The sequence below is a fragment of the Lissotriton helveticus genome, chromosome 5_1 (assembly GCF_964261635.1).
Source record: "Lissotriton helveticus chromosome 5_1, aLisHel1.1, whole genome shotgun sequence".
Classification (NCBI taxonomy): Eukaryota; Metazoa; Chordata; class Amphibia; order Caudata; family Salamandridae; genus Lissotriton; species Lissotriton helveticus.
This window is the reverse complement of record NC_136065.1, coordinates 369,161,834-369,183,792: the sequence shown is the minus strand read 5'-3', so window position 1 is coordinate 369,183,792 and position 21,959 is coordinate 369,161,834. Positions and strand designations below refer to the sequence as shown.

The 21,959-nt window shown below is 52.3% G+C and overlaps 1 protein-coding gene across 11 annotated transcripts in view; it reads right to left on the bottom strand.

The window, feature by feature from the left end:
* UBR4 (ubiquitin protein ligase E3 component n-recognin 4) overlaps positions 1–21,959 on the bottom strand; it is a 2,329,353-nt gene that overhangs the window by 1,541,260 nt on the left and 766,134 nt on the right. For all 11 annotated transcript variants that reach the window (XM_078642504.1, XM_078642505.1, XM_078642507.1 and 8 more), the window contains exons 27-29: positions 1,522–1,619; positions 1,010–1,167; positions 231–443 (exon numbers count right to left, since the gene is read on the bottom strand). In XM_078642504.1, coding sequence (XP_078498630.1) covers positions 231–443; positions 1,010–1,167; positions 1,522–1,619 — 469 coding nt within the window. The remainder of the gene's footprint in view (positions 1–230; positions 444–1,009; positions 1,168–1,521; positions 1,620–21,959) is intronic.

Here is a 21,959-nt window from a genome sequence, read left to right as displayed (position 1 = left end):
TTAACATGAAACCGAATAAAGTTGATTTGATTGTGTTGTCAGATAGAAAAAGGTTTCATACTCATTGATGATATTTTTAAAAAGAGCAAAGTCAAATCACTACATTTGAATGACCCTTTCTTTTAGTTATGGGACTATGTTTCATATAAATTGGGCTACAAAAACAACTAATCAAATAAGGCAGCTTTATTGTCTGTATTCCCTCCTGCCACAATGAAGTGGCTATTTACCTGTTGGGGTCGGAGTGATTTGCCAGAATGTTGTAACAGCCAGTGATAAGCTTCTCGTAGACACGGGACACAAATTCATCAGACTCTGCAGGACCTAGTATCCTCTCCAAGGAGGTGGTGCTGATTTCTGACACACACTCTGTGCTGGTCTCCAACAGAAGGGGAAGCAGGGACTTGATCACCTGTAGAGGATTTAGCTCATCTGGACACCAGCTGAATGCAAGAGAAGACACTGAATTAACTGAAATATCATTCAGTGAGTAGGAAAGACAGTGAAAAATCAATGGAAGGAGGATAATGGATAGCTGTAATACAGACTCAAAGAAGATGGGAAAACAAATAGAAATGCCATAATTAGGGTTAGCGCAACAAGTGAGGTCAAAAGTTAATTAGTGCGGGGTGATCAAATATGCAAGGTGAAGAGAAGGAAGGGGAAAGTAGTAAGGTCAAAAGTGGAAAGGATGAAAAACTGATAGGGCCAATAGAGGACTAAGAGGGAGTAGTACGCAAAAGGTTAAGGGAGGTCAATGAAAAAAGGTAATGAAAGCACTGGTGAGGCAAACAAGAGAAGGGGAAAAAGATTGAGATGCTAAATCAAAAGAGGAAATAATGTTAGTCATAAAAGAAAAACAAAGAACACGTTGGGAACTGGGATGGAAGAAGCGTTTTAAAGAACCAAGGACAAGTAGGAAGAAAATGGGAGGAAAGGACAGAGTGCAGGGAAAGGAAAATAGGGTGGATAAAAAAAGGGAAAGAAGTTAAGGGTACACTACACTTACACAATTAGGTCTCCAGTGAGTCGGACCAGAGAGAGGAGTATATGCTTGAGAGAGGTGGCAAGAGGCAGACTCTGGCTGCAAAGCGTGCCTAGGTGGGCAGCCTGCACAGCACAAATATAGCTTTCAGCCGGAATTGTGTCATTAGCAAAGGCATTGCGCTGAAAAGCAAAAAACAACAGTTCAGAAGAGACTCAATATTTCACTAGAGCTTAAAGAATGCAGACAAACAAAGGTTTAAAAATTAAATAAAAAGAGCCCCTCCTCCCAGTCAATAAACACATCTGGAGGACCCCTTCCATCACCAGAGTGCATCCTAAAAAACTAAGAACATCTTCTTGCAGTATTGTGGACCCAACACTAAATTGCAAGAGTACACCATATACGAAACAACTGATGCATCTTGCAAGTAGAAGGGCTTGTGTGTCAAGAAACTAAAGACGTGGCTATATTTATGGCTTTGAAAAATACCATTTTATTTATCATTTCTGGTGCTCTTCCAGTGAATGCCTTACCCATGAACCGATGTTAGGAAACTCGTTGGTATGGATGCTGTTCCAGGACTCGCATAGCGCCTGCACTGCTGAAGGCAGGTTTTGTACCAAAGCTGGACCTGTAACCAAAAGAGACAATAAAGCAAAAGGAGGAGCTTTCCTGCAGCATTATGTTCAACAGACATTCCACACCAAATGCATCCATTTTCAAAACACAACACCAAGCCTAATAAAAGTCATGAAGAACAGTTAATTTAGCTGGTGTAAGAGAGCCAGGCTCCAAGATAGTCATACCAGCGTGAGGCTTCTTTAACTGGACACACAGAGCTAAATAATCATTTTTCAAGTGCCCAAATAAATCTGCCAAAGGACAACTATCGCCTGAACATGCAGAAAGGAATAGGGTGAGTTTATATAATTTAGCTTTGGCACTACTATGAGCGTCAGACCAAGTACCTACAGAATGGCAAATAAGCAGTGGACCATCAACTGTGCTTTGGTGCAGTGCTGGTGTGGCACTGGAATGCACTGATCCCAAAGGATGATGAGTGCCATGGAGAGAGGCTGGAAAACACACTTACACACAAATGGCCTGGGGTCGTGTTCCGGGAAAGTCAGATGTGTGGAGAATAGTGGCATGCTTGTGTTTCTGTAGTAGTACATTGGCAGTTGATGTCAAAGCCACTGTGCAAGTGAGGGTAATCCACCAAAAGCTTTGAGACAAAGACCGGTCCCAAGGACAGGGTGAGGAGGAGTGCATCAGGCAGCCAAGGAAAGCAGCAAACACAAGGAAAGTGAATCGTGTGCAAGAATCATTACTCTCCTAGCCTGGAGGAGAGCTTGGGCCCCCATAAACTAGATTTGCTGGCAGGCCAGATTGGGGAGAGGCAGTGGGGGTTAAGAGAGAGATGGTGTGGTGGCAGGTGAAACGGAGGTGATTCCACCTCCACCTCCTGTGATACAAAGAAGCTTCTTCAAGCAGAAATCATGCCAAGAGGGCCAGCCTCGACATGGCTTTTAGAAAGTATAGACTATGAGGCTTAGCAAAAAACTAGAGCATATAAAATGAGCAGTAGGGCAGCAGCTGAAGTTGTGGGGAGAGCTGGAGATACATGCAAACCACACATGTAATTTTGGGACATTTCACAGAACACACAACTGGCTATTATCAGCCTGTCCGTAGCATACTGAATGAGAAAAGAGGAGATGGGGAATCCTTTGTCACAGCAAATGAATACTGCAGATGGGTTATTTAAAGCCAGCGAATGGTGCACTTGACGGAGTATGGTGCGCAGCGCAACTTAAATCATGTAGTTCATTTGGAAGCAGACTACACTGTCACTTTATCAAATTCCCATATAAGTTGCCTTGCTGAGACACTTGAGCACTGGTGTAATTTGAAACTGTAGAACACTGATAAAAGGTACCATATTGTAGAGAGTTGAGGGCAAGAAGGGCTACCTGCAACTCACTATAGATGACAACCAATGCATTATGCTTCTTGACCGCTGGCTAAATTCAGGCGACCAACTAAGTGCGTGAAGGTGTGATTAAGTGCGCTCAAGATGGGGAGAGGTGATCAAAAACAATCCAAACTACCTTTTGAAGAAAAAAAGCATCCAAGATAGATTAAAAAAAAACATTTTTATTGGGTTTTTCTGTGTTTTTGTTGCATTACAAACTACAACCACATTTGCCAAATTACATTACATGGTAAATGCAGCAGAATTACTGAGGCATATCAGGTCATTCAGGTTCATACACCAAACATTAAGTTGGGTATGAGAAGCGTTCCGAGGAGCTTTAAGCTACCCCTTTAATGAGTGATGCATTACTGTAGCTCACCCGTGATTGAAACTTCAACTTTTAACCCGGGATAGCAATGAGGTCAAAGGCAGGGGTGTGGGGGGTGTGTGTCCTGTTGCAATGATGACAGTAGGGAACCTGGTTATGGGCATGGGAGAGCATGCTAGAGCTTCCCAGCATGTTAGACAGTAGTGAGGGAAATTAAGGCCTCGGGAAGGGCAGGCTTCATAGGGGAGAATGGTCAATTCTAAGGGGAGGTGTGCCCATCTAGACGCTAAAGGGAGGGACCCTAACCCTACCCCTGCGGGCGCATCACATTTGTCAGTTGTGTGCCTGAAGTGCATGAGTAAGATGGCTCACTGCAGGGACATGGGTCGCCGGCATACCTCTTCATAATGGAGTGCCTCTTCCTCTTCAGCGCCCCATTTGTGCACTACACCTGTCCATGCCTCCACTGGCGGACCCGCAGGTGCGCACAAGTGTAGTGTAATTGCTCACTTGGCCAGGAGGAGTGCCTGGGCTGCGAAGCACGATGGCTCACTGCAGGGACATGCGTCGCCGGCGTATCTGGCGTACCTCTTCATATTGGAGTGCCTCTTCAGCGCCCCATTTGTGCACTACACCTGTCCATGCCTCCACTGGAGGACCCGCAGGTGCGCACAAGTGTAGTGTAATTGCTCACTTGGCCAGGAGGAGGGCCTGGGCTACGAAGGACGTTTGCAGCTTGTGTTGTTTCCTACGCCTAGTGAGCAGGCTCCACGAGTGTGAATATCCGGGAGTCCTGTGACTTCCCACAGCCTGGCATGAATGGCACGCCAATAGTGTTTTAGAGCAGGACCATAACATGTGTATAAGTGTTGCCTTAGAGGTCTGGCATCAGGGGCAAGCAAACTGAAGCGGTGGAGCTGCGCAGGCGTTAGATATGTCCTGTGGAAGATGAAGAACTGTATGTTCTTTAGTCATGAGTTTTGGGAGACCAGTTTGGGGAATTCAAGTGCCCTCTCCCATTCTCTACCTCGACGCAAGCCAATCAGGGGCAGCATGGGGGTGTAGAGTGGAGTCTTCCAGGAGAGGCGATGTATCATAGCCTTACTAAAAAGCACCCAAGATTGATGGTAACGATATCATGGATTGTGAGTGAGAAAAGTCTTAACATTTTGTATGAATAAAATGTTAGCATTTCATATTGAATTTTAGTGCATTGGGTTTCAAATCACTACCATTATTCTATAGTCCAATACTTTCATGACTAAAACGTTGCCTAGAGATTTTTCTCACTCACAATTGTATTTTCCCTGTCCGAGGAACGTCTATTAGTAACAGGGGGTCGTTATTTACACATTTTAAAGATAACATAGATGCCATGGAATGTGCAGGAGTAGGCTGTCACGGTGTGACTATTGGACGTGAACATAGTGTTAAAGAATCAATGGAAAACTTATATTCTAACACACCTTGACCACATGGCGAAGCAGCAGTATAGTGGGTATTGCTGAACAGAACAAAACCAGCAAGATAAGAAATTCTCAGCACTGTTGTTGAAAGATTGCATAAGCTCCTACAGAGACCACCGCTGGGAGCGCCAGCCCGATCCATAACACAATTACTCAACTTCAGGAACCAGAATACGGTGCTGAAACGTCCCAGGGAAAAGCGTTATTTAAAATAAGAGGGGTCTAATACTGCCTATTTTCCTAATTTCACAGTGGCAGTCCATTATAGCTAGGAGAGGATATGCCACGTTGAAGAAAACATTTCAAAAACATAATATAGAATATAAGATGTTGTCTTCTGCAAGATTGAAAATGATAGTTTAAGGGAGGGCCCATGTTTTCTCTGAAACTAAGCAGGCATCCACAGTGGTGAAGTGGAGGAATGAATGCAACTCACTGTAGCCCACAGGTTAGGAAGAAGCACATGATTCTCAGCTGAGAAAGACTAATACAGTGATCAAGGTTTGCAAATTGGAAATCAAGGAGTGAGAGTATGCTTAGAGTGGATCCCACACTGGAGTGTGAAATATGCATCTTGAAAATTGGTGATGTATAAGTTTGCTTAAAGCTTCTATTTTATTATAACACCTGTAATGTTTGACCACACCAAAGAATGGGGAGCTCTGCCTCCCCCATGCATACAGCTATTATGTTCTGTGTTATGCCGGCGTTACGTGTACAACAGGAGTTGAGATGGTAGGGTTATTTAAATCCAGTTGTGAAAGGAGAGAAAACCGTGCCGTCAACCTGACCGAGACCCGGGATAAAGGCTGAAAGAGTGGAATCAGAGCCTGAATATCCCGGACCCGCTGTTCGGAAGGATAAACCCGAAACTGCGCCGAGTCCAGAACCGCTCCGATGAAGAGGAGCTTTTGAGAGGGGCACAGGTGTGACTTCGGCACATTGAGGGAGAACCCCAGCTGGTGCAGGAGGTCTGCCGTTGTCTGGAGGTGGCTGACGACTGTTTGGGGCGAGCCCGCCTTCAACAACCAGTCGTCGAGGTAGGGGAAGACTGAAACCCCTAACCTGCGCAGATGAGCTGCGACCACCGCCATCACCTTTGTGAACAACCGTGGGGTGCTGGTAAGGCCGAAGGGGAGCACGGTATACTGAAAGTGCTCTTGGCCAACCGTGAACCGCAGGTAGCGCAGGTGGGCCGGCAGGACGGGGATGTGGAAATAAGCGTCCTGCAAGTCCAACGCTACCATCCAGTCTCCTGGGTCCAGGGCAGCTAAGACCTGAGCCAGTGTCAGCATTTTGAACTTCTCCTTCCGGAGGAAGCCGTTGACGTTCCTTAGGTCCAAGATAGGGCGTAGGCCCCCCTTTGCCCTTCTTGGGTACCAGAAAGTAGTGGGAGTAGCAACCACACCCTACTTCTGGCCCAGGAACGCGCTCGATGGCCCCCTTGGCCAAGAGGGCCGTAACTTCCTCCTGCAGAAGTCGCAAATGATCCCCCGATACACGGTGGTTCTGCGGTGGCATGGCTGGAGGAGTGGCCTCGAAGGGGAGGGAGTAGCCCCTTCGGACGATCTGCAGCACCCACCTGTCCGACGTGACAGTGCGCCAGTGGAGGAGGTGATGGCGAACCCTGCCCCCCACTGGCGTCAGATGGGCCTGAAAGCACGGACTAGGAGGGTTTTGAGGCGGATGCTGCGGGGGAAGGTGTGGACTGACCTCGCCGTTGTCCCCGACCGCCGCCAAGGCAGTTTCCACGGCCGCCACCGCGTTGGGTATTACCCTGCGGAGCGTGGCTGGCAGCACGTGTGGGTAGACCCCTTCCGTGGCCACGAAAGGAATGAAAGGCAGCCGATTGCTGGTGCGGGGTTGAGAGGCCCAAGGACTTGGCCGTAGCCCTGGAGTCCTTAAAGCGCTCAAGCGCTTGGTCTGCCTTGTCGCCAAAAAGGCGACGGCCATCAAATGGCATGTCCATGAGTGTGTTCTGGACATCTGCCGAGAAGTTGGCGGATCTCAACCAGGCGTGGCGACGAATCGCCACAGTCGTTGCCATCGCTCTGCCCAGAGAGTCGGTGGTATCCAGTCCACACTGGATAGAATAACGTGCCGCATCTCGGCCTTCCACAAGAGCTTGGACGAGTTTAGCCCGTACCTCCAACGGGCATTCTGGCAGCACGTCCGCTACCATATCCCACAGAAAGTGGGTGTAACGGCTCAAGAGGCACGCGGTGTTGGAAGACCGCAGTCCCAGACTCAGGGAGGAGAATACCTTCTTGCCGTATTGCTCGTACCTCTTGGATTCCCTGTCAGGCAGCGCCGACGGGAATGCGGTATGGGAATTTGAGGCCTGGATCACCAGACTCTCAGGGGTGGGGTGGGTGGACAGGAAACAAGGGTCGCCCGGGGCCGGGCGGTGGCGTCTGGCCACGTTCCTATCTACAGGCGAACCTGTAGCGGGATTGGACCAAGTGCCCAAAAGAACGCCGGTTAAGGCCTCGTTAAACGGCAGCAGAGGCTCGGCTGAGCATGACTGCGGCTTAAGGACCTCAGTGAGGAGGTTAGTCCTCACGGCCGCGATGGGGAGCTCAAGGCCCAAGGCCTTGGCCGCCCTCATCAACACCACACTGTAGGTTGCCCCCTCCTCCGTAGCCACGGTAGGAGGTTAGACAAAGCCAGTGTCTGGCGAAGTGTCCAGACCACTGGCATCCCCAAGTTCACCTGTCCAGTCCTCCTGGGACTGACATTCACGTGTCAGAGGGTCCTCAGACCCCTCCCAATACTCCTCATCACCCATCTCCTGGTACTCAGGGTTAGCAAATGATGGGGCGGTTCATGGAAAATGAACTCTTCGAACGGCGTCGAAAGCGCGCCGGAACCGGGTCGAGGGAGGCATCGGGGACGGCGCCGCCCGAAGACGGCGCCGGGGGTGACACCTGAGGGACCGGCGCCGAGGAGGTCGTTAAGTCCACCGGCGACGACCCGGATCCGGAACCGGATCCAGCGGGGGCCTGCGGCGCCGGGCCCGAAGGCGCCGGCTGCGTCGGAGCCAAAGCACCCGACGGCGTCAGGGCCGAAGCCCCCGACCCGCTAGGACCCCCAGACGGGTCGGCTGGGCCCGAAGGCGCCGCGGAGCCCGTCGGAGGAGTGAGGGACCTCATGGCCATGAGGAACCACTCTATCTCCTCCGGTGTCGCGCGAGGCCCAGGGACCGGAGGGTATGGGGCCGGACGCGACGCCTGCGACTCTGACAGACGCGTGGGCGGTGCCACCTGAACCCCGCGTCGTGCGAGCATCGGGGGGAGTCGGAAGAGCGATGACGTCTCTTCGACTTCTTGTGCTTACCTGATGACTTCGACCCTGAGGAGTGATGTCGACTCCCGGAGCTCCGATGGCTCCTCTCCCTCGACCTCCGTCCGGACCGGGACCGTTCTCGGCGCGGGGCCGACTGCCGGAGTTCGAGTCGCTTGCGGGACCGCTCCCGCCTAGCCTAAGTTAGGGCCCGGCAGTCGGAACAGGCCTTGTCGTCGTGATCGACGCCGAGACAGTGGAGACACCGACGGTGAGGGTCGGTGACTGACATCAGCCGGTCGCAATCCTCACAGGGCTTAAAACCTGGCATCCCTACCGGCACCCTTCGGAGTCGAAGACTTCGAAAAAGGATGATCTAAAGAGATCAAAAAAGTTTAGTCAAAAGGTACCACTTTTTCCGGATCTGCGCTGCTGGCGCGGAAAAAAGAAGAACTGCCGTCAGCACGCGGAGGCGGCGTCTAAGTACTCAGACGACGTCATCATGGCGCCCACGACACCGACGACGGACGCAGAGCCGCAGACGACGCCTACCGACGCGCAAGGGTACTGCTACGCAAAAAAATTCCGGATCCAGTCTGACGCCTGGGGATATTCTAAGGTAAGGAATCTATCACTAACGTGTCTCTTTCAGATATTTTTGCTTCGTATTCAGGCTATGCGAGAGGGATGGCAATCATCATTAAACTAAATATGTTCTCTTGGACCCTTTCATAAACTAGCAGATGAGGAAGCATGGTATTTATTTGTCTGTGGGACGCATTTCACTACTGTAAACATATATGGTCCAAATGGGTGGGGACTTAAAGTATCAACCAGTAGTTGGACAGGCGGCACCCCACAGCGGCAGGTACAGCATGAAAGTGCTTGATGTCACCGGATTGCTGGATCTGTGTTACGCTAGGCACAGAAGAGAAAGGGAATACACATTGGACTCAAAAATGAACAACATGGATTAGCTGCTGGAGAGCAAATTTATAAGTGGGTGGACTGATCCAGCTAAGCAACTTTATCAGATCATGCCCCAGTGTTGGTTTGATTCAGGCCAATGCAACGCAGAAAAAACACTGCATGTAGCAGTTCCCTTGTATTGCTCTACTGGACAAAACATTTATAGTAGATTAGATAAGGACAGCTTTGGAATACTTTAACTTAAATGTGGTGTGGGGTCAGTGGCAGAGTGCAATAGGGAGTATTTAAAATAAACACACACACACACAAAGTTAATTGCCAAGCAAGCTGGAATGTAACATGTTTGAGCTGGTTGGAAAACAAGATTAAAGAGCTGAGAGGAAGACTGTGCTGCTTCTGGATATTAGAAGACCTAATGGATGTCAATGATGAATACAGACAGCCGGCAGGAGAAGAAGTGCACTATTTAAGGAAGTAGATAATGGAACTCTAGTGAGAAAGCAGTTAGTGGTGCCATCATTTCTAGTGTGGAAGGACAAGATGAAAGTACTGTGTTCCAGAAAGGGATCTTTAATTAAGCTTAATTAAGCTTTGCAGATAGGTTCAAAGAAAGATTGCCTGAGTTGGCTCAATACTGGCACTGGAAGGTGCCAAATAGAAGGGAAAATCTCTATTCAGCCCTTTCATAAATTGTTTTACAAACCTCTGTGAGATCAAGGACCATGAACTGTCCTCAGTTCTTTTGACTGTACGATGAAAGACATGTGGACTGTTACTGAGGAGTACTTAAGGCCACTTCTGACTAGGTGTACCACGTAAGGAAGGAACTGGTGGGGTTGCTGGAGACTGGGTTGATGTACCACATGCAGAAGGTCTTTCCTTTTCTGTTCTAACTATTCGTCATTGAACAAGGGCATGCTTGCATCTGGATATCTAGGTAATCGGGCAGGATGTACAAAAAGTTCAAACATTTAAAGTCTAGGTTATAACCAGCAAGGCTGTCAGATTGAATGACTTGGGCTCATGGAATAGTATCTCTTCGCTGTGTCTAGAGCATGGGGTGAGGTTTGAACCATATTCCAGGGCATGTGGACAGTCTCTGTAGGTCGCTATACCACAACTGGCAAGGACAAGCAGGGGCTAAGAAAATCTGGGAATAATGGTCTACTTTTGATTTCTAAATATGGCTTGTACCAGGACAGGTGCAATGTCCCTCTGGCACTACTTTGGGTCACAAAAATGGTGCTCTACAATTTAAAAAGGAGGTTTCATCTATAAAAATCTTCAACATATATTCGCCCATAGTATTAGATTTATTCTCTTTATCAATTGCCCATATTCATTGGTATATATGATCAAATCATAATGGTAATGATACATTTCTCCCCAATGCATTTTGGACAGGAAGAACAAGTTACTTACCTTCTGTAATGCATTATCTGGTAGTGACAGGACTTTGCCGCAGATTCCTTACTTTAGAATCAGGCGCAAGACTGGATCTGGAAATTTCTTTCTCCAGAGCACGTCTGCATGTCGGAAGACGGCATCGCGCAACTCCAAATTGAAGTCTTCCCTGACTATTTTCTGCATTCAAAACATGGAGCCACATATAGAAACGAACTATTGAAACAGTGTGCTAAAATAAAGACACCCTTGTGTCAAATAATCACTACATTATTGAGGATATGAATGTCCACAACAAAATAATTCAGGATGTGAACTGTATAAAAAAATCATTGAGAATAATGTGTTACCAAAAGATATGTACTTGTTCATCTGGTAGAGACATCTAGCTGCAGATGCCTTATTTTAGAATCAAATACCAAACCATACCATCCATGGAGGAGGGTCTGTGAAATGAGGCCATTAAAAAGTCTCTGACTAGAACAAAACCAGTCTAGAACAAGAGAAAAAGATGGGACATTTATAGAAATTGAGATGAGCAATATACTCCATAAATTAAAAATATGGGTAAAGGCAAAGACATTGAAAGCATAGAAAGAACGTTAACCATGCTAGTAAGACCTCATACAGATAAAGCTAATAGCGTGTATCTCCAAACTTGAACAGCGTGCTCGATACTTGTGACTCACACATCAGCAGGTCATGCCATGGAGCAGTACATCTTGCCATATAGAGTTCTATCCGAATCGGACCTGCTCTGTAAACACAGAGAAAGGTCCGTAACTCATGGGAAAGCATAACAAATGCTCTATAAAAAAAAGAATTTGTGGGACACCCCCGCGCCGCACGGCCACCAGCTGCTGCGTGTGCCCCCAGCCGCCTCTGCCTCGCTGCCGCCTCGTTGCCGGCTCCCGCCGCTGCGAGTGGTTTTTTGTACTATTTTTGACAGTAATTTGTGCTTGTCTTGTAACTTGTTTTCCCTTGTTTTTCCCCGCTTTTTCGTGCATTTGTGCCTGTTTTCTACTTGTTTTCTCCTCCGTGTTGCCCTCCTTCCTTGTTGTCCGCCTACCGCCTTCCTCGACGCCCCCCGCCCTCCCTTCCCGCCACCGCCGCTTAGCCACGCCCCTTTTTGCCTTCTGTAACCCTCCCCGCTCCCGCCTCCCAGCTGCTCCGCCCACCCGCGCACTTGGCCTTAAATGGCGACCGTGCGACGCAGGTGAGTGTGACCCACTTGTGGGACACCCCCGCGCCGCACGGCCACCAGCTGCTGCGTGTGCCCCCAGCCGCCTCTGCCTCGCTGCCGCCTCGTTGCCGGCTCCCGCCGCTGCGATTGGTTTTTTGTACTATTTTTGACAGTAATTTGTGCTTGTCTTGTAACTTGTTTTCCCTTGTTTTTCCCCGCTTTTTCGTGCATTTGTGCCTGTTTTCTACTTGTTTTCTCCTCCGTGTTGCCCTCCTTCCTTGTTGTCCGCCTACCGCCTTCCTCGACGCCCCCCGCCCTCCCTTCCCGCCACCGCCGCTTAGCCACGCCCCTTTTTGCCTTCTGTAACCCTCCCCGCTCCCGCCTCCCAGCTGCTCCGCCCACCCGCGCACTTCGCCTTAAATGGCGACCGTGCGAACGCGCAGCGTTGACGCGCAGCGGGCGCGCCGATTGTGCGCCGAAGGCGCGCCAAAGGTAAGCCCGTCTGCGCCCGTCCGCGACCGGAACGCGACCAGCGCCAGGACCCCTGGCCCCCACCGACGGAAGCCGACCCGACGAACCTACAGCGCCGCCGACCTCACCGCACTCAACACCGGCCACATCCCAGGATGTCACCGAGCCGCCCCGAAGCACACCCACGGACCCTTCAGCTGCCTCGCCTGCAAGTTCACCTGCATCCGGACCTTCCCTGCACCCGACAAGCCGAACTCCAGCAGCACCCACCTCAAGTGCATCCTACTCAACACCCGCTCCGTCCACAGACATGCCGTAGAACTCTGGAACCTGCTCGACACCACCGCCCCCGACGTTGCCTTCATCACCGAGACCTGGATGAACGCCTCCTCAGCCCCAGACATCGCCATCGCCATCCCAGAGGGATACAAGATCACCCGGAGGGACCGCGACAACCAGACCGGAGGAGGCATCGCCATCATCCACAGAGACACCATCCGCATCACGACCAACACCGACGACACCCTCACCACCGCTGAACACCTGCACTTCCAGATCCACACCAACCCGAAGACCACCCTCAGAGGCACCCTGATCTACCGACCCCCGGGACCGCGCACACGATTCAGCGAGGACATCGCCGACTTCGTCAGCCCGCACGCTCTCCCCTCCGCCGACTACATCCTCCTGGGGGACCTCAACTTCCACCTGGAGAACAACAACGACCGCAACACCATCACCCTGCTCGACAACCTCGACAACCTCGGACTCAAGCAACTGGTGACCACCCCCACCCACCTCGCCGGACACACACTCGACGCCGTCTTCTCATCCAGCAAAGACGTCACCTTCAGCCACGCAACAGGACTCCACTGGACGGACCACAGCTGCGTCCACTTCACCTTCAGAAGAACGACGATCCACCACCGCCAGCAACAGGTGGCTCGAAGAAGCTGGAACAAGATCACAGCCGACCAGCTCACCGCCTCCCTGAGCCAGCACCCTCCCGCCAACTCAGCGAACCCCAGCCAGGCCGCCGACAACCTCACGAAGTGGATCAGCAACTGCGCGGACGAACTCGCCCCTCTAAGGACCCCGCCCAGCAGATCCTGCAGCAGAAAAACACCATGGTTCACCGACGAACTCAAGAGCTCCAAGAAGAACTGTCGAGCCCTCGAGAAAGCCTGGAGAAGGGAACCAACGACGGACAACATGACCACCCTCAAGCTCGCCACCCGGAAACACCACCAACTGATCCGCGCCACCAAGAAAAATGAATACAAGGACCGGCTGGACAACAACGCACACAACTGCAAGGAACTCTTCAACATCGTGAAAGAGCTCTCCAACCCCAACGCCGGAAACAACGACATCACACCGTCGCAAGACCTCTGCAACTCCCTCGCGTCCTACTTCCACAACAAGATCACGGACATACACAACAGCTTCAACAACCAACCAACGCAAGCCACAACCGCAACGACGCCACCCACCACCACCCTCCGCACCTGGACTCCGATCAGCACCGAAGACACCATCCGCACCATGAACTCCATCCATTCAGGATCTCCGACTGACCCCTGCCCTCACCACGTCTTCAACAAGGCCGACGCTGTCCTCGCACCCCACCTGCGGGACATCATCAACACCTCCTTCGACTCCGCCACCTTCCCTGAGAGCTGGAAGCACGCCGAACTCAGCGCTCTCCTCAAGAAACCCACAGCAGACCCCACCGACCTCAAGAACTACCGTCCCATCTCGCTCCTCCCGTTCCCGGCCAAAGTCATCGAGAAGACCGTCAACAAACAGCTGGCCGCCTTCCTCGAGACGAATGGATCCCTCGACCCCTCACAGTCCGGCTTCCGAGCGAACCACAGCACCGAGACCGCCCTCATCGCCGCCACCGACGACCTTCGAACTCTGATGGACAACGGAGAAACAGCGGCCCTCATCCTCCTGGACCTCTCCGCGGCTTTCGACACTGTCTGCCACCGCACCCTAGTACAGCGCCTCAGCAACATCGGAATCCAGGAGAAGGCACTGGAATGGATCACCTCCTTCCTCGACGGAAGAACACAAAGAGTCCGCCTACCACCGTACAAGTCAGAGGCCACCAAAGTCATCTGCGGCGTACCCCAAGGATCCTCGCTGAGCCCAACCCTCTTCAACGTCTACATGAGCCCCCTCGCGGCCATCGCACGCCAACACAACCTGAACATCATCTCCTACGCCGACGACACCCAGCTGATCCTCTCCCTGACCAACGACCCCGCCACCGCCAGAGCCAACCTGCACGAAGGGATGAGAGACGTAGCCGAATGGATGACGACCAGCCGCCTGAAACTGAACTCAGACAAGACGGAGGTCCTCATCCTGGGCTCCACGCCCTCCGCCTGGGACGACTCCTGGTGGCCCCCCGCCCTGGGCACCGCACCCAAACCGACGGACCACGCACGCAACCTGGGCTTCATCCTGGACTCCTCCCTCTCCATGACCAGACAAGTCAACGCCGTCTCCTCGTCATGCTTCAACATCCTGCGCATGCTACGTAAGATCTTCCGGTGGATCCCCACCGAGACGAGGAAGACGGTCACCCAAGCCCTCGTCACCAGCCGACTGGACTACGGCAACGCCCTCTACGCCGGAACCACGGCCAAACTCCAGAAGAGACTCCAGCGGATCCAGAACGCCTCGGCGAGACTCATCCTCGACATCCCCCGACGCAGCCACATCTCCGGACACCTGAGAGATCTGCACTGGCTCCCGGTCAACAAGAGAATCACCTTCCGGCTCCTCACCCACGCGCACAAAGCCCTACACGACCAAGGCCCGAGCTACCTCAACAACCGGATCAACTTCTACACTCCCAAGCGCCTCCTCAGATCAACCAACCACGCCCTCGCCGCCGTCCCCCGCATCCGAAGAGCGACGACAGGAGGAAGATCCTTTTCCTACCTGGCCGCCAAGACCTGGAACTCACTTCCGACCAATCTGCGCCTGACCCAAGACCACCTCTCCTTCAGGAGGAAGCTCAAGACCTGGCTGTTCGAGCAGTAGCGGCACCCCCCCCCCTCCCAGCGCCTTGAGACCCTACGGGTGAGTAGTGCGCTCTACAAATGACCTGATTGATTGATTGATTGATTGACGGCATAACATAACGGCATTTGAAAAGCATTTTAGCTGCAAAGGGTAAGTGAAACTGAACAACAGATGTTTGTCACCCAACTCAATGGTATTCATTTTAGCGACCTCAGAAGGATGAAAGGCTGAGTGGACCATCGAGATTTGAACCTGTGACCAAGAGGTCAGACACAGGCTCACTACAGTGGACGCATAAGTCCACAGAGCCACCAGACCCGGTATTAGCAGCTACTGACATAGAACCAGTCTTGTCCCTAGGAAAATCATACTTCTAGGATATCTCCATGATGATTCCACTCTTCTAGAGGGACACGACATGGATGTAACCTGTAACCCCGGTTAAAGTCAAACAGAGCCTTAGCTCCACAAAATGGATGCTGCCACCGAGACACAAGTCTGCCCTCCTGCTGCTGGGAGTCCTCCCAGAGCAGGAGGCAAGGACAAAGGGTTTCCTGCCAGGGGCGGTGCTAGCACCGTCCCAGACAGGATTTTGTGTATCCTAGGTAGGCAGGGCTTCAGAGGAAGGTGACTGCAAGTGGCACCCCGGTGCTCACTGTGCATAGGCCGGCTGAAACCAGTTCCAGGGGCACTCCAGCCCCTGGCCTGGGGAAAGCCCGCCAAAGGAGAGGGGTGTAACCACCCCCCTCCTAGTCCCACCCATAGGGCAGGACTTAGTCGCGTGCCAGCCCCTTTTTGCAGGATAAAGGTAGGACCTGGCCCCCTTCCAAATCAGATCATCTTTGAATCCTGAAACTACTTTCTTCAAGAAGGAACTCAAGACTCTTCCTAAGATTTCTCCCTTGTGACTAAGGAGTAGTCACCCTGCAGCAGCAGGCACCAACCAAGCATCGCGGTTTGTTGCCAGTCTCTCCTTCGGATCAAGACTGCTCCAGCACGACGAGAACCGGCTTCCCTGGCACCTCTGACCTCAACCTACATCATCAGCCCAGCTGTGATCCGTGGGTGTGACGAGACCTCGAGGGACCGGCCATCTTCAGAACTGCACGACGCTTGTCCAGCACGACGCCTGAGTGACCCTCGACTGAGTGCCTTGGGGTAAGAGAAGCCCCGACCCTGAGCAGCTCCAGCACCGAAGTCCAGCCCCCCTGCATCCACGAGATCGGCGTGGGGCCCTTCTGCTTTTTGCTGCTCACCGCGTTGTCCAGGTCGCTTGCCCGTTGGCTAGTGGCCCCCTCACGACGCTCCCCGACAACTAACACTGCTGGTCTGGTTGCTCCAGACTAGCCCGTGCTCCCCTCCAAAAGAGGAGCACCCTGGACCCTCCTGGTCCACTCAAGACGCCATTTTAGGTCCACCGCGTGGGCCTTGCATTTGCCAAGACTTGTTGCCCAATCCTGGGTCCAGCGACGTCGACAGCAAGAACCTTCGTGGGACAGCTCGCACCTCCATCCTGGTCGCCGACAACGCCTCCTGGTCCGAGAGACTGCAGAGCCCAGCAGCGCCCACTCACCTGACTGCGGTGACCTCGCCCGGTGCCATCCTGGTGCCCACTTAATCACTGGCTAGTGATTCAGAACTTGGTCCCCTCTGCTTTCAGGTTTTCTTCTTCCCTGATCCAGGCTTGGATCTCTTCGAACGTTTCTTCACTGGCCGCCTGCCAGCAACAACTTCTTCAGGCTCCTGGTCCGTCAACGTGGGTTTCAGACGCAACTTGAACCCTATGCAGCCGCAGCCCCTGGGCTAGGTAAATCCAGCACTCCAGTGCCCCAGCATAGTCCAACACTCCAAGTGTTCGGATCCACTCCCGTTTTAGTCCCAGCTAGTCGGGTTCGCCCGAGAACAGTAACTTTGTGAATTCTAGCTTCCATAGACTTTGTCCCGCATCCCGCGTGAGAGTGCACACTCTGCACCCGAGTTCCCTAGGCCTCCTGCTAGTAATCTAAAGGTTCAGTAGTCCAGTCCTAGCGATCCCAAAGCCTCTGAGAATCGTTACTTACCTGCTAGTAATTCGCATTCCACTTTTGTAGTATATGGTTTTTCGTGCCCCTCGGGCATTTGTGTAAATTGTGCGACTTGAAGTATTTTTATAAGAGTTTTGTTGTGTGCTTAGCTCCCTGTCTCATAAAGAGCCAGGGTAGTCTTGTTATAAATAAATACACTGTTTATTTTCATAACAACATGTGTGGTGTCCTTTCACTGGGTGTTCAAGGGGTAATGTGATGGTAAAACAGCTGGCTTAACACGCCCTCTAGAGTCTTAGCCTTAGACTGCTCGTATCCATGCTACTAGGATAGCTGGTCTATAAGGTTGACTTACAACCAATCATCAATAAGGGTTGTTTGGACTGATACATAGTGATCACTAGAATAGTGAGCACTGCATATCAGGCCAACTTCTCACACTAGGGTACATGGAATCCATTTTACAGAGAGAGCAGTAGGCCTGGGGTCCTGAATAGCAGGGCCCCAGGCCAACTAAGTCAGAAAACCAGCAAAACACCAGGCAAAAAGTTGGGGGCAACCATAGTCAGGGATCTACCTTCCTACATCTGCAATCGGAACATTACGAAGCAAAGCTGTCGTGGCAGCTTTGCCCCTGGTGGAATGAGCCTTAGGCTTACCTCCTAAGGTCTTATTAGCTTTTTGGTAACATAGCTGTATGCAGGACACAATCCACCTAGAGATAGACTGCTTAGAGGTCGCAAGACCCGTCCTGACAGATCCATAATTGATAAACAATTGGTCAGACCTACGAATATCTTTGGTCTTATCCAGATAAAACTTCAAAACCCTCCTAACATCCAGGGAATGCAACGACCTTTCCGCTGGAGATGAAGGATTCTGAAAAAACGTAGGCAAAGTTATGGTCTGGTTGACATGAAAATCAGAAATAACCTCGGGAAGAAATTTAGGGTGAGTACGCATAACAACCTTAGCAGCATGCAATACAGTATAAGGTTCTTGGCAACACAACGCCTGAATTTCACTAACCCTGCGGGCCGATGTAATGGCCACGAGGAACGCCGCCTTCCAGGACAGGTGCTGCAACGAAGCCTTATGAATAGGTTCAAAAGGCTCCTTCATCAACCTGGACAGCACCACATTTAATTCCCATGAAGGCGAAGGAAGCCTGACAGGAGGGAACACTTTCTTCAAGCCTTCCAAAAAATCTTTGATCACAGGGATCTGGAAGAAGGAAGTCTGCGAAGGGCATTTCCTGTAGGCAGTCAAAGCAGCAAGATGAACCTTAATAGAATGGACATTAAGGCCAGACTGCGCCAACTGTAGAAGATAAGGAAGGATGACATCTTCCTTACAAGTCGTCGGATCATAGTTCTTAGACTTGCACCAGATACAAAATCTCTTCCACTTGTAAGCATAGGAAGTCCTAGTGGAAGGTCTCTTAGACTCCTTCAGTATGTCCATACAATCTCCAGGGAGATTCAGATGACCATATTGCACTAACTCAGGAGCCATGCTGCCAAACTCAAAGACGAGAGGTTGGGGTGCAACATCAGCCCCCCGAACTTCGTGAGAAGGTCCGGCCTGCACGGCAGCCGAATGTGAGGAAGGAGAGACCGGTGAAGCAGGTCCGTGAACCACCACTGTCTGGGCCATTCCGGGGCAATCAATATCATCCGCGCCCCGGACTGGGACAGCTTGATGAGAACCGTCGGAATCAGGGGAATGGGTGGAAAAGCGTACAGAAAGCTGTTCGACCAGTCGATCCATAACGCGTTCCCCAGCGTCCCCGGTTGGTAGTACCTGGAGGCAAAGCCTCGGCATTTGCTGTTTTCGGCGGTGGCGAACAGATCTACATCTGGAGTCCCCCACCTTGCGAAGACTTCTCCTAGTACTTCGTCGTTTAAGACCCATTCGTGGTTTTCCTGAATCAGTCTGCTCAGCGCGTCTGCCTGAACATTCTGCACACCTGGCAGATGGGTAGCCGTTATCGTCCGTCCTCGAGCCAGAAGCCAGCGCCAGATCGCCTGCGCCTCCTGCGACAGGGTGCGTGACCTCGATCCTCCCTGCTTGTTGAGGTAATACATTGTGGTTGTATTGTCCGTCTGCACAAGGAGAGAGTCGGTCTGGAAGGACGGGTGAAAGGCCTTCAGGGCCAAGTGAACAGCTCTGAGTTCCAGGAAATTGATGTGGTACGTGGACTCCGCCGGAGACCACGTCCCTTGAATCTGTAGGTCTCCTGAATGCGCTCCCCAGCCCTGGAGAGAAGCATCCGTCACGATAACCTGAGTGGGAATGTACTTGTGGAAGGGAACCCCTCTGAGGAGATTCTCCGCTGAACACCACCACTTCAGAGACTGAAGAGCATGCAGAGTTAGGCGTATCTTGTCGTCCCAAGATCCTCTCCTCTGATCCCACTGATCCTCCAAGCACTCTTGCAACGGTCTCATGTGCAGCCGTGCATGTGGCGTCAGGAAGATACAGGAGGCCATCGATCCCAGCAGAGAAGACACCGTCCTCACTGTCGTGGATGGATCGGACATGAGAGCCCGAGCCTTCCGAAGTAGTGATAATCGTCGCTCCTCCGAAGGAGACACGCTTGCTGACAGCGTATCTATGGAGGCTCCCAAGTACTGAATGCACTGGACTGGAGTCGGAACCGACTTGGACATGTTGATGTGCAACCCCAGCTTGTTCAAGAGAACGCACGTCTTCTGGAAGTGTGCTTGCGCTTCCGCGAAGGAGGAGGCCTTGATCAACCAGTCGTCCAGGTAAGGGTAGATAAACACCTTGTTCTTCCTTAGGTGTGCTGCTACCACCGCCATGCACTTTGAGAAAGTTCTCGGCGCAGACTTCAGTCCGAATGGCAGTACTGTGTATTGATAGTGATTGGCGCCGACTTGGAACCGCAGGAACTTCCTGTGTTTGTGTGCAATGGGCACATGGAAGTAAGCATCCTGGAGGTCGATGGCACACAGCCAGTCTCCCCGTTGCAGCGGAGGATAAATCTGATGCAACGACAGCATGCGAAACTTTTCTCTGCGAATCCACTTGTTTGCTTGTCGCAAATCCAGAATGGGCCTGAACTCGTTCTTGTCCTTTTTGCGAACCAGAAAGAATCGGGAGTACAGACCTCTTCCCCTTTGAGACAGAGGTACGACTTCGATCGCCCTTTTCCTTAACAGGATATCGGCCTCCGCCTGGAGCTCGCGCAGCTGATACTGCGAGCCGACCGGAGGGATCGATGGAGGAGGGCTGGTGAACCAAAGCCTGTATCCATTGCAAACAATATTCAGCACCCACTTGTCCTGAGTAATTTTTCTCCACTCTGCCAGAAAAGATTGAATGCTTCCCCCCACCGGAGCGCGTAACAGTTGACGGGGAAGTAAGTGCTCAGGGCCTAGACCCGGCCTGGCCCTTAGTCGCTGGTGCCGACTGATGGCTGCCTCTGCCCCTCTGGCGTTTCTGGAATGGTCTTCTGAACTGCTGCTGTTGTTGTTGCTGCTGTTGTCCAGAAGACTGTCCACGCCCTCTACCTTGACCACCGAACCGGCGTTGGAACGGACGGTACGTCTTCTTGGTCTCCTTGGCCTTCTCCAAACCCACCGCTGTGAGCGTCTCAGCTTCCGCCTTCATGCGGGCCATTTTGTCGTCAGCGTGCTTCCCGAACAGGGTTTCGCCAGAGAATGGCAGATTGGCAACCCTCTGCTGAGCGTCCGGTTTCAGAGACGTAAGGCGGAGCCAGGCATGTCGTCGCTGGTTTATTCCGTGGCAGAAACCATGCGCCGCCAGAAGAGAGGAGTCGGCTGCAGCGCTGATGACCTGATTCGCCACCAACATCCCTTCGTTAAGCACCTCCTGGAAGTCTTCCCGCTTGTCCCGCGGAAGAAGTTCCACAAATTGTTGAAGAGATTCCCAGAGGGCTCTGTCATACCGACCCAGCAAGGCCGTGGCACTAGCCGCCTTCATTGAGGTCGCCGAAGTCCCACAAACTCGTCTCCCAGAGGAATCCAACCACCTAGATTCCTTGTCTGGCGGAACTGTGGAGGAAGGCGTGGTGGCATGTTTGCGCGCCGCCGTCACAATCACCGAGTCTGGAGGGGGCTCCAGCCTCAGAAAGGCCGGGTCCGAGTCAGGAGCCCGGTACTTCTTCTGCAGTCTGGAAGGCGCCGCCTTAGTCACCGCAGGAGTAAGGAAAAGATCCAGGGCCGGTTCTTCCAGGCCCGGCACCAGTGGCAGTAACGGCCGAGACAAGTGCTTCTGATGGAGCGTCTCAAAGATGACCGAGGTCTTCGGAGTGGGCACTGTCAAAGTAATGCCCAGTTTCACTGCACCCCGTAACAGCACGTCCTGGAAGGACACCAGATCGTCGACCGGTGAGACCCACGTGTCCGGCAAATCTGACAAGGTCGGGGAGTAGTCCCTGGTCCCAGACGACCTGGTCCGTGAACGAGACCTGTGTCTCCGGTGGCGCCGTCTAGATCGCGTTGAAGATCTATGACGCGAACGTTCCCTTCGCCCGGAGCGGGAGTGTGACCTCCAAGCACGTGGGCGCTCCACCGGTTTCCGTGGAGGCGTCATCCGTGGCTTGTCCTGGGGCTTCGGGGTAGGCGTACCCTTAGGAGGTGTCGGAAGCAGAGGCAGGGACACTGACCTCGGAGGCCTATGAGGAGGAACTGGCGGCAGAGGCCGCCCCTCAGTAGACGGCGGAGGCAGGGAGGGGAGAGGAGGCTTAGCCGGAGGACCTCCTTCGGTAGAGGAGGAGGAGGGGTCACAGGCCTTGGTGGCGTATAGACCACCGAGTACCTCGTGCCCGATGACTTCTTCGAGGAAGGGGCCTGTGAGCCAGACCCTCCCGAGCGTGAG